Raw genomic sequence first — 13,303 nt, forward strand, 5'->3', positions numbered from 1 at the left:
AGGAAGTCGCAAATAATAGTCGAAAAAATTCGGTTAACGGAACAGAGAAATGATCTGACACGTGAATTTATCCGCCGTCAGAAATTAAAGCGGACGTAGCCAATTTTTCTCGCTCTCTCGCCTCGGCCTGAAAGAAAAGCTCGCCTTTAACAGCACGCGAGACAAAAATTTCAGCGAGCTCGTTTCTCATCCGCGGCTGCGCCGACCAGCCGCCGCTTTTCTTTCGGTACAGCCCGGCGCGTAACAAACGATTCGCGGTGTGTCGACTTTCAGCGGAATTTTCCTCTTATTACCATCGCACCATCGTGTATATTTAACATCCGCATAATACGATCCCTAATATACACCGAAAAGGGGTAACATTTGAATTGGCAATTATCGAAATCGATCGAGCGATTACATAAAAGGGCATAATTAAAAGGGGATTATATAATTCCCAAATCAATTTTTAATCCATTTTCTTTATATAATCATGTAATTAGACGCGGAAAGTCTCCTGTTATATTAAATAATTATCGTTATTATATGATAATATTCCATGTTTTAGAACTGCATTATAGAACTGTTCGATATATTATAGAACTACTTAAAAGAATTTGAGGATAAAAGAGATAATATAGTACGTGAACACTTTTTCAGTTTAAATATTTAAAATGCTATAAAAAGATAATTATATATAAGATCATTTGTTATAATTAGATAATTATCAAATTATTTATCTAATTCGAAATCAGATGGCATTTCTTCGTGTCGTTTTTTATTTTGTTTTAATGATGGACAAAGCTGGAGTGACATAAGCACCCTTTTTGCTAGATAAACTATATTGACGAATCTTACTAGAAGTTATAGCTCTACAATGTTTCTCGCAGAAACATGATTAAATTTAGTATTCTGCTACACAAATATATTTTATAAAAATTTCAACAAAATTCTTTCCTACTCAATCTAATATGCTAATATCTGCACGTATTTCAAGAATATTTAAGTTCTTTTACTTAAGTTCATTACTTAAGTTCAGACGCCAGAGTTATTTGTTTCCATTATTTCGTGAGAGAGAATTTCGTGGACCAGCCTCAATTTCTACGTCGCCGGAGATTGCTTTTTATTAAACTGCTTCAATTGTATTTGTTGCAGGTACCACTCGAGAACATTGTCCAGCACCCGCCGTTGTCGCCCACGAGCAACGGAGACATTCCCAACAGCCTGGGGCTGCGATTGATGATCGAGCCTCGGCATTTCACGATGGGACCGATCCAAGGACAGATCAAGATCAAATGCATCGCCGAAGTCGGCTCGCGCGTATTCGATTTCGAGCGTAAGGTGTTGAAGGCATACGTAAACAACCAGAGGCTCAGCGCCGGCGATATATATGTACACGCGGCTGCACACAGCATCCGCGCCGGCATCCTCGCTCCACTGCTGACGGCGATCCTCGCGCTCGTTTTGCTCACAACGTGACCTATCGGCCTCCTCGCGTGAGTCGGCCTCCTCGCATGGGAATTACGTTGTGGCGCGCGCTCCAGAAACGCGCGACAGGTTCAGTGTCAGTTGTCCGATCCTTAAATATAAAGTTAGGCTTAGCGATTAAGCGACGATAGGCGAATCATCGGTCGATCAGCTCGCTCTCGGTCCAACCACGTTTTCACGTTCAGCGATGCATTACTGTCATATTTTCTTGTCAACAGATTGCTCAGAAAACCTTAAAAGGCACGTGAGAAAATCTCGTTGAGATAAGACGATCGTATATAGCGATTATAAAAGAATAAATTTCTGTTAATTATTATGACGCATTAATTATTTAGTTATGTTAATTATTATATCTTATTTTATTGTCATGTAAAAATTATTATATCTCTTTTTAGTATACATATACACTTCATATGAAGAGTGAAGGGATCGTTTTGGGGTCAATATTATCGTGTAGTAATTTTGATAGGAAATGATTAGACAAACGCACCTTCGCATATTTAAGAAATTTTTTAGATCAGTATTTCCCGTGTTAGACAAATACTTATTTGAAAATTTCCCCGTAATTTTCATGGAGGTTTCTCTCTTCCTTTCTCTTTTTCTCTTTCTATCTCCCTTCGATTTCTCCTTATCATATTTAACCCCTAATCTTTTTAACGAGTTCCAGATCCGGGAGACTCTTTAAAGTTCCCTTCGATTTCGGCTCGCAATCATTAACTTCTCATTGAAGTTTCAAGATTTTACGGTTAAATGTAAATGTCACGAGTCAGATAGCCCGGTCATAAAATTGTTAAATAGTAATGAAAAATTTACAATTTTTAACCTCGTATTCTCTTAAATTTGTTAAGATTTCAAGCTTTTTCGACGTTTAAATAAAGTTTAATGTAAATTTGGAAGGTCGTGCTTAATCCGCGTTTCACTGTATTCTCGTAATAAAGTCCGTTCTATTTTAAACTCCGACAATTACCGTCGTGGGGTTTAGACAGAACTAGCCGTACTTCATATAGCATGCATGTCGTACCGCGGAGATATAAATTCTGGCGTAGCGCGCGTGCAAATTCCGTTTTACGACACGCATGAGATTAACTACCGAAACGCGTATAAGTCACTACACCACGGCGAAATGCGAATTACGTATAAATCGATAAATGGATTTGCCGTACCGGCATCAACAAAACGAGATTAATAATTCAGATATCTCACGTTGCAAAATTGCAAATGCGCGGTTGCACAGTTATATAGGTACAAATAATAACTTTATTGAAAGAGAGGCTCCCTTACAGGATTGCGTAAAAGTTTAAACTCGTGATTATTTCGACAAAAACAATTTGCATCCAACCTGAATAATGACTAAATAACGTTGAAAATCCAACCCAAAGCGATACATTCACGTCGTCGTAATGAAAACACATAATGTTGAATCCAAAATTAGTATACTAATATTATATTACAGCGCAGCATTCGTTCAACGGAAATTTCCAATTAACAATTCAACTTTCGTATGTTTCCCCCATTCTTTTTTCAAATATCGTCACGCAATATGGCATTCTGTCCGCGAATAAATTTTAACGCATGATTATTGTTTCATCGTAAAATTGCATAGAATTTTTCATAAACGCACAATTCGACGAAATATTTGGCGATCTTTGGACGCGTCATCACGTACGATCGTCCGACGAATCCGACAGATTTTCACTTTGCCGGGTGCAACCGTTTCACGTGTTTCGCTGCCTGACAACAAAGGGCGTGTGGTCACGAGAAGCGAGCACGGACGTACGAAGAAAAGAAGAAAATCCTGAAAGAGAGAGAGGATTCCGCGAGAGGCGGTGACCATTCGACCGCTCTTCGGAGAAGACGCTATAAAAAGAGACGAGGAAGCGTGACAGGAAAGTAAGAGAGTGCGCGTGAGAGCAGGTGTGAGACAGAGAAAGTGAAACGAAGTTGAATCGTGCAGCCGCAAAGAGGAAAAAAAATGCAGGGCAAGCAGGGAGAAACGTTATGTGTGACCGAAGTGGAGACGCGAAGTTTGACTTCAAGAATGAAAGTAGGTGTGATATTATAGTATCTAAGGTGCGACTCGTCGGTCTTCCAAAGTGGCCACTCCCGTCTTTGATTCTTTGCCTTGAAAATATTTAACTACCGTACAAGTTTTCTATCGTTGAGTAATTATTTTCTTGAGCGAAATTTGCGCGATAAACGCACGAATTTATGATGTTATATTCTAAGAGATATACACTTTTTCGCCTCATTCAAAATTTGTACAAATTTCAATGATAGGATGAGTCGAGACGGCGCATTTAAATTTTATTTGAATTATCGAATCAATTCTATTCACAGACATAGGATCATTTTTCGCTTGATGCAACACGCAAAGTTGCAAATTACCGAAGATGGCCAACTTTCGAAGAAAGCGAGTGACTAACGGAAATAAATGAAAGCGTGCTTTAGTGAAAACAAGAGGATGAACGCGACTGGCCTCGCCGCACATATCACATCACCGACACACGTTACCATGTGCTTAACACACACAAATACATCACACAACCCATACACATTACCAATGCGCGCATGAGCGCACGTACGTCTGGATTAAGAGATGGAAGGAGCTGCCATCTCCCCCGCAGGGTGCGCAGGATACACATATATCACGAGACGGTTTCCTTTTGATCGCTATCGCTCATCGACTCGAGCATTATTTATTGGCTGTAATAATTTACGAGTTCACGAGAGGGACACGCTCTGCAACGCGCATAAATGTCGCTTCCGGTATTCGGCGATATTCGGCTGAATTTTTGTGCCTGTATGTGTGTATGCGTAACATTTGCCTGGATCCATTCGCGGAAAATTACGGCGTACGTATTTAAAAGCCATTCCCAAAGTGCCAACTGCCAAGAACACTCTCCTTACGTATAATTTTTCCGATTGGATATATTTATGCGCGCGATATGAGAGAATCGTTAGAAATGACGATAAACAGCAGTTTATCGTGTCTATTATTACTTAAGATCTGTTAGATAATAAAATCCTAGTCGTTTAAGGTAATCCTATTAAGTATCAAAGTTTGATTACGAAAGAATGATAAACTTAGCAAAGTATTTCGATGAAACGAGAATCGTATAAAATTCACTTCCATGATTTTAAATATATGCATACGTACTTCACTTTAAAATATTTCTTCTATTCTTTAACATTTAAATATTCGGTTTTACAAGGCTACATTTTGACACAGCTAAAATTTCCGGAGAATAATTTTATTCTTGTGAGTCAAGCAAGATACGGATTTATCACGTAGCTTCATTAAAGATAAATCGAAACGATTAAAGTTTGCAATAAAAACAGTTCGAAACGTTTGGATTGATGCATCTCTCAATTAAAGCATCGTTTTGTAGCCATTATTGCATTTATGAAATTATTATTTTTTGCAATTTAAACATTGCAGAGAAAATTCACTACTAATTCAACATCAGCACAGTTAATTTCTCCAATTGAGCAATTTACGTAATCATGCATTATTTCGCGCGATTTATTAGAACAAATATTAAGTGTTATTATCGTTCGAAACTCATTTTCCTAATTAGATAATTTAATTGAAACGGTGTTTCTTTCTCTATAAAATATCAATACTGTCTTGTCCTATTTTCGAACATCATGTGACGATGTGCACGTACACATTTAAGCGTAATCGAATGATATCCGTTTTACTATGATATCCGAATTGCATCAGAATTATAATCGTTTCAATCGCAACAAATATCGCGGAGCGTTACGTCCCCATTGCCGAAAGTTCTTGTATTTGCTTAACGTTATTGATGTCGCGAAACACAGCTGGTCCCAGGTGAACGCCTAAATCGACAGTGGTAGAAATTTTCTTCGCCGCGACCTCGATCGACCGATATCCCAATTTTACGGGCCGTCGAATCGCGAAAGCCGGAGGCAGGTTCGAGGATCTTCTTTGGTGCTGGCTAGATCCTTCGCGTTCTCCAGAAAGACTTAAATGGATTCCTAGCGGAAACTTAGACGCGGTAAACGATTCCTGTTTCGACGACGAAAACTACTCTCTTCAAAATTTCCGTGCAATTTTACAAAATTTCTGTATTTCTTTGCAAGATGAGAAACCGGAAAGTTTTTCAATCGAGTTTATTATTCGCGCACAGAAATCAAATGTATCTTTTGACATGAAAAATTATATTGAGATTTATCGAAAAGAAATATATATATACGAATTCATGTAGCATAAATTTGGAGTTAACGTTAATTGAAAAAAAAGGGATTTAATATAAATTTTTTGTAAACTTTATGTTATCTAAAAGAAAACTGTGGTATGAAGAATAAGAAACTAAAAAATTTATCTGCAGTAGTATTTTGATAGTGCAGGTCGATATTTCAATTTCACAGTCTGTCGAATACCAAAATTCGGAGACATGCAAGATTTCAACTAGGGAATGTTCTCGAGATCCTGCTTGGATCCCACAAATTTGCGTCTCGTCGTGAAATCCTTTACTGGATTTCCCAAGGAAACTTTATCTCTCTCCATGCGTTGTTGAATCTTATTTTTACGGATGTAAGCAAAGCTCAAAACAATGCATCCTGGAATATTTACGATCCTTGGCTATTTTCGTTGTTTGCCATTAATTAAATATGAACTCATGTAAAATTCATATCTCAAACACGAGGGAGATTTGATATCTCAACATATTCTAATTCTCCTAAATTCTTCGATTTTCTATGTTTCTCAATTTCATGTAAAAAATAAAGGAGAGATGCATAGCTGAAAAATACGCGTCTTTATTATAAAATAATCTTCGTCAGGAAGAGTGAAACCTTAGCCATCCAAGTAGACACTGCCACGATAATTATTTAATATGTCGAAAAGTATATTTTATAAGATCCTTAAGATGATTTTAACGAGTCCGTGTTCAAGTTTTTATCAAAATCAAATCACATATTCATAGAAACATATTATAATTACAACTAAAAAAAAATATTACAATAGATCCCAAAGTCCCTAGGTCTAAAAGTTACGTATGTTAAAATCAATCTATGAGAGGAACACAAGAAAATAAATTCAAAGCTATTTTTTATTCCTAAGTCGCGCGAATTTACATATGCCCGCACACGTCGTTCGGGTTAACGCAGTCGTATACATTCCTTCTGTTCGCCGAACTATAAGTGTGTCAGCGAATCCGATAAAATCGTGGATCGAAGAGCAAAGCGGAATCTCTTTGTCCGGGCACGATCGATATTTCGATTTTATGGAACGACGAGCAACCGAGAGCCCACGAAAAGCTATCGTACTCGAAACGCGTTCTCTACTTCGCACGTTTTACCGATTTCTTTCGTTACTCGTTACACACGAATTCCGCATAGCGGTAGAAAAGAAACTACGACTTCAAAAAGTTGTAAAAAAAACGTACGTTTTTACATACGTTTTTTTTTTGCAGCTTCGCGTTGTATTCTCGCGTAATTTCAGTCACGATTGATTAGGCGAGTTATCGAATACGTGTCCATAGATCAAATAGCGAAATTTTCAACACGAACACCCTGCGGACGCCACGCGCGATGTGGCGATAGTCACACACGTACACGCTCACTTACACAAGTATACGTAGCACACACAAAACGTACGCTGCCGGTCTACGAGAGCGTTAGATAGGAAATAAAGGGCCCCTCTAGCGATACGGAGTTTAACATGTAAATCGATAAAGTATTAATTTAATTAATACAAGTGTTAATCCCTCTGTAATTATAGAAGAGCGCCTTCGCGAGCCACGATCGAATCTCGTTAGTACGTGTAGCGTATTCAAAAGGTATTCATTCGATGTAATCGTGGATCGCGAAGGTCCGCCGGCACCTGAAGGAGGGAAGGGAGGTTCACGAGATTACGTTCGAGTTGGATTAAACTTTCCTGAGCACTCGAGATCCCCAATTATCCTCCATTGCGTTAAGAATTGTCAGTTTTCCGAAGGAGCTGGGCGACTTTCCTAATAAAATGAATTAACGTCTCTATCTACTTTCTTCCGGATAGTAAAAATTACATCAATTCACAGTAATTTGTTCTGCGATAAGTTCAGATCGATCGAATGGTTTCGGCCAACCATGTAGAATTATCGAGTTCACAAGAAAGACGGGACTGTATAAAATCTGTCAAAAATTGGACAAGCAATAGTATAGTCAACAGAATCCAACGCGAACGGATCCACCTTCTGCTCGTCGCATTTCGTATTTTCAAGCTCACGGATGCACTATTGCGATTTGTGGTAACTCAAATAAAAATTATGCTAGGGACACTGTAGCGGTAAACGTCATCACGATGAAAGATTAAAGTAATACTTCTTAAGAAACTCACATGCACAAGATGTCCCGTCGCTCTTCTATTGCTGTCAAATCTTTTATTAAATTTAGGGTATGTTCTTTCTCAGTAAAAATTAAAAAGTTTCATTTTATATCACAAATCGATTTCAGTTAAATCAAATAGATTTTCTCTTACCATGAGACTTCATTAATAATTATTAAAATTAATTTGAATTAATATTAATAATTGCTTTTAATTAATGCTAATCTAATACTAATTATAGAGTATTGGACATTTAATACTGACAATTAAAAGATACTGCGAAATGTCTCATTTTTTATTAAAAAATAATATAGGTAGAGGTAGATGAATAGATCGAGAAATTCATATGACGCAGAATGTACTCCATTAAGAGAGGAAGATAGCAACGGGACATCTCGCATATACGTACGTATATACATAAAAGAAGCGATCTCGCGATGCGGAGTACTCAATTAATTATTTCGATTAAGTGCAGTCAGCGATTAGCATAATTGACCATACACCATGGCGTGAACGTGGAAAGCGAGAACGAGTTACTCTTCGTGCAATGTAAGTATAGATAATGTAAGGAGCCCCAGGAGAGAGAGAAAATCTCTCCGACCGCGTGTGTAAACATGCGGGCACTATGCGTGCGGCGTATATGCACGCCGACGCGACGTGCCTGCAAGGCGGTTGGAGCTTTAAAGTGCAATGCACAGAATCGCGTGGACGTTTATGTACGTTTATGTAAGTAATATATTAATTGTAAGATAAATATATTGAGAAAGAAAAACGAGAGATTCAAAGATTATATATATATAAATATAAAAAAATATAGATATACATATATATATATATATTATTATATATTGCAATAATTGCCACTGTAAGTTGTCGGAGTGTTTCACGCGTACATATATAAATATATTATATATATATCATTGGATATATTTTATAGGTTAGACCATACGTTTTTGCTAAACTGGCGAATCGAACGACGAAGTTATTACGACAGCATACAACTTATCGATTATCTCACGATTATCGGGAGGACATTTAATTTTCTATAGCTTTTCCTCGGCACATCCATCTATTACTGTGTTTACTGTGATATGTGTTATTTGTCGACGTTCATACGATTTATATCCGCATACGTTTCTCCGGTAAATTACGGATTCATTCGCTCGTCTGTATAGATTCACCTAGATTTATGTCACGTCGAAATAGCTGTGATTTACTGATTGATTTGTGAACCTTATTCTCTTAGGGAGATTACTACGATATAGCGTACTAAATAAATTGGACGAATTAAACATAACTTCGAATATCATAAACGTACCAATTTTATATTTCTTGTTCCTCATCCAAGACTTCGCTCAAATTCGCACTACAACTCCTTCGAGATTAGAAACACAATTCTATTTTTAACTTTTCAACGTGGTTATAAATACAAAATGTAAATTCTCAGTCCTGCTTTGTTACTTTTATGTTCTGGGTCGCAGAAACTTGAGAATAACAACGGAACATACGCAAAAAATTAATCGCACAAATACTTAATAAAAATTTAGACGTGAATTATTATTGCGTAGAATTTATAACCAATTTATATCCAACAATAATCAGTTTCGTTTAAATGCTAACCTTGATACGGAATAAAATTTCTGCGAGATAACTAGACGGTAGCAGCAGAACCCGCCGTTAAACAAGACCGAAACCGATAAACCAGAATTCACATGTGAGCATGTGTACGTGATGGTGTTACCAAACTCGACTGAGGTCTCCAGTTTCCATGACATTAAGTTAAAAGAGCTCCTTTTACGATACGGCTGGATTTCTGCTCGATGTCTCACGTTATATGCTCCAATTTTCGTCGAGACAATAATTCGATAACAACATGTTACTGCCGTTCGAAATAGAAAGTGATGTACCAACATACGAGAGAGGAAAATATTGGCACTTGGAGCAACATGTTAAATTATATTGATAATAATTAGTAATAATAATTAAACAATAAATAAAGATATACGATTTTTGTGACACTTCGGAAAGTCCAAAATAATGGAAATGTGAAATTATTCTCATATAAGGGCATTTTTTTAGATTTAAAATACTGTGGAAAATTATTATTTGTTAAACACAAGAGTAAAAGCGTAAGATCTGGAGCTTATGATCGAATGGGAATCGAATTAAACTTCTTCAGGATTAATCAGGATTATTTAACGATTAAAATGGCTTTAAATTACGTCGCACGGTGAATAAATTGTCTCAACTTATCGCGGTCGTTTTCGTACGTATCTTTACTGTATATGCCACCTGCGTATGCGCACTTATTGCCACATTGCTCCTTGTGCAAGAAAACGAAATACGCTACTTGGGCAAAACGCAAAATGCCGCCTCGAGCGATCGTAAAAACGGTGAACGTGACCGGAGCATAACGTGTGCGCGCGACCAAGATTACGGGAAGAAAACGGAAGTGGATTCGGCATAATGCGGGCTGGCGCAGACGCTCCTCGGTGTATGCACATTATTTTTGCGCATGGTATCCGCGAAAGGATGTACATTTGCATGCAATTCCGCGCGCGCGCACACATACATAAGCATACATGAACATTTACGTGCGAAGAACGACGCTCGCATCCTGCACACGAATGCAATGCATACGATAAATGCTCTCCCTTATATACACGTACATATGAAACATTGCAGATCCACCGGATGCTCTCTCAACAATGAGTACGAAGAAAATGCCAGTTGTTTCACAATGAGTCGAAGCATCAACAATTATTTAACGGTGCAAATTAAGTAACTTTCGTCAAAATTGAATTTCGGTATTCGCGATCAAAAGTGTTAATACATTTTCTGGTTAATTTTTGGTATATTTTATTTTACAATGGTGGAGTATTTTTGCGTTTTGTACAATCCTTTTAAATTTTATCAAAAAATCTGCGATTAAAGAGATTCGATCTGCGATATTCTATACGTATGACAAAAATATTATGTTTCTATTTTTCTGCACGTTCTGTATTTTTTACGCAGCATTTTATACGTACAATTTCCTGGTGCAGAAAAAATTTTCTCGCGAAAAAAATCCGACCACGATACCAATTACAAAAGCGTCCAAGACAAATTTTTTATCAGTTTACAGTACCACAAAATATCGAAAAGAGCATTATCGGTGATGACGTTAAAAGCATGTCATCGAAAACTCGAAACGCACGATATTCGATATATCTGATTGTGAAAGCATAACACCGTTTTAAATTGCCGCTGTCATTTGCAAATAGTTAAGCTTCTCAACGTTTTTCTTGTATAATTTATCAAAACAATTTATAGATAAATATTATTCAAACAAACTATGATTATTTTCTTTTTAAAAATGTAATCGTTTAGCTTTGAGAAAAAAATATCAATCCCATTTATCAAATGTTATTGATAATATCGAAATATATAAGGTGCACGCTAAATATAAACTAAAATAATATAGTAGCCTTTCCATTATCGCAGATAAAGTTTAATATGAAATAAAAAGAACTCAAATATAAAATCAACCGTAAAACGAGTTTCAAGGTAGTTCTTATTCGGCTAACGTTGATCGTATCATAACAGGAAATAATGCGATAGTGTTTGACAAGTTGTTGCGGACGTGAAAATGGTATAAATTTTAAATATCATCGTGCCACGTCCGACAGCAACGACGTGCGGAAATAAGAGGCTGGAAACGGAAGAACAACAGAGAGAATCGCAAACTTTAACGATACGGCAGAATGCGCAAACTGCGGCAAACTTGTCAGTTGAGTAAAGGCACGAAAAAGTCTGTACCTTAAACTCGCCGAGCGAACGGGTAAAAAGGTCTCCGTTCACCGTACGAAACTTGAAATTTTAAGGGCAAACCGTAAGATTTGCATAACTGGATAAACGTTTCGCGCACGTTTCAGTCGAGCCAGTTAGGGACTTTGCGCGGAAAAAATACGGCTTGTTCCAAGTTTATCGAGCCGTGTAAAATCTATACTGATCGAATCTGGTATTTATATATTAATTCTTAAAACTATTACGTCACGATACTATATATTGGCATATAGTATACAGACATGTAACAACAATTAGAAATTAATCTACAAAAGAGTCAGACTTTGATTAAACACTGCGGATTTTTTTTTTGTAATTTACGTTGCAATTGTCGTTCTTCGACATCGAAGTAAAAAGTAACTGATAAATAACAATCACGTTCGTGAAATACACATTGCACGGATCCGACAAGCAAGTAAGAAAGATGGATGTTGCGATTAATGAGACGTAACAAGTACGACCGGATAACAACAAGTGAAATTGGCCGCAACGATATGCACGCGGTTTTGTATATCGAGCGTCGATTTTACGTCATACATTACGGCGTGCAACGCGCGTTCACGACAGCGGTAGATTAATGACCACGATCTGCATCGAACAGCCGTTTCTTTGGATGAAACGCATCATGCGCTTCATCCAAGATAATCATTCTTTATTTTGTAGATAAATAAACTTGAAATTGCTCCGACTGAAAGAGAACCAATCATGGTAAAGATTAAATGCAAATTTTATCACAGAGAAATTCAAACGATGCATCGAAAACTATAAAATGTTCCGCCAATCCTCTCGCAAATAAATTCTCTCGCGACAGATATCGCGAAATAATTCTTATTCATTCGCGTGCACGGGAAATGAAGCATCTCTGGCGCGCGCGGAATTCATATAATGCGCGTTGCCACAATATATATACATATATATATATATATATATATCTCTCTCCGCGAAAAAACCGCGAAACATCGATAAAGCAAACCGGAGATAATTCGCGCGTACACGCGGCGCGGCGTCTCGACATTGCAATCACGTGTGACGCTATTAAGGTTCGTTTCGCGCGTCAGTATTCATTTAACCGGCTGGCAGCATAGTGGTACAGCATCGGAAATTCCATGTGTTATCCACGTTGACGCGATTAGGATTGTTTCGCTATGCGTTTTCTCGCGGCCGCATGGTCAGCGCGTGTTTTGCCGCGCTTCAGTAAACCACGTAATAAATAACAATACCGGAACGTTAACAACAATTTGCGATCCGCGCTATTTCACAGTTATACGAATGGAGTATTCGAATGCAGCAATTGCTAGACAGCTAGTAGTTCCGTTATTTTGGCAATTATATTTACTTAAAAGCATTTGTTAAAAAATAATTTTCGTAAAAAATATCTTACGTAAAAAAAGATACGTTCGTCTATAAGCGATAGTTAAATAACAATTTTAAAAATTCATTCATTACTAATCTAATATATGCAAGATTATTGATTAATGAAACAACTGATATATTTCTTTGCTCCAAAAATATTAAAATTAAACATTAAGACTCACAATTTTGCAGCTGCAAAACGTGTGTTGCAGCTGCATCTCGGAACATACATCTTCCATGAAGTCAGCTTCACTAGTCGCACTATACACACTCTCGCGACACGACGTTCATGTCCCAACGCGGAAAAAAGTTTACGACGAAACA

General features: G+C 37.3%; 1 protein-coding gene across 4 annotated transcripts in view; it reads left to right on the plus strand.

The window, feature by feature from the left end:
• Nucleotides 1–9,353, plus strand: part of LOC112452151 — a 194,474-nt gene extending 185,121 nt beyond the window's left edge. For all 4 annotated transcript variants that reach the window (XM_025012227.1, XM_025012226.1, XM_025012228.1 and 1 more), the window contains one exon: nt 1,135–9,353. In XM_025012227.1, coding sequence (XP_024867995.1) covers nt 1,135–1,458 — 324 coding nt within the window. In that variant the 3' untranslated portion in view covers nt 1,459–9,353. The remainder of the gene's footprint in view (nt 1–1,134) is intronic.
• Nucleotides 9,354–13,303: the final 3,950 nt, after the last annotated feature.

This window comes from Temnothorax curvispinosus, unplaced genomic scaffold, assembly GCF_003070985.1.
Source record: "Temnothorax curvispinosus isolate PA1 unplaced genomic scaffold, ASM307098v1 QBEX01002996.1, whole genome shotgun sequence".
Classification (NCBI taxonomy): Eukaryota; Metazoa; Arthropoda; class Insecta; order Hymenoptera; family Formicidae; genus Temnothorax; species Temnothorax curvispinosus.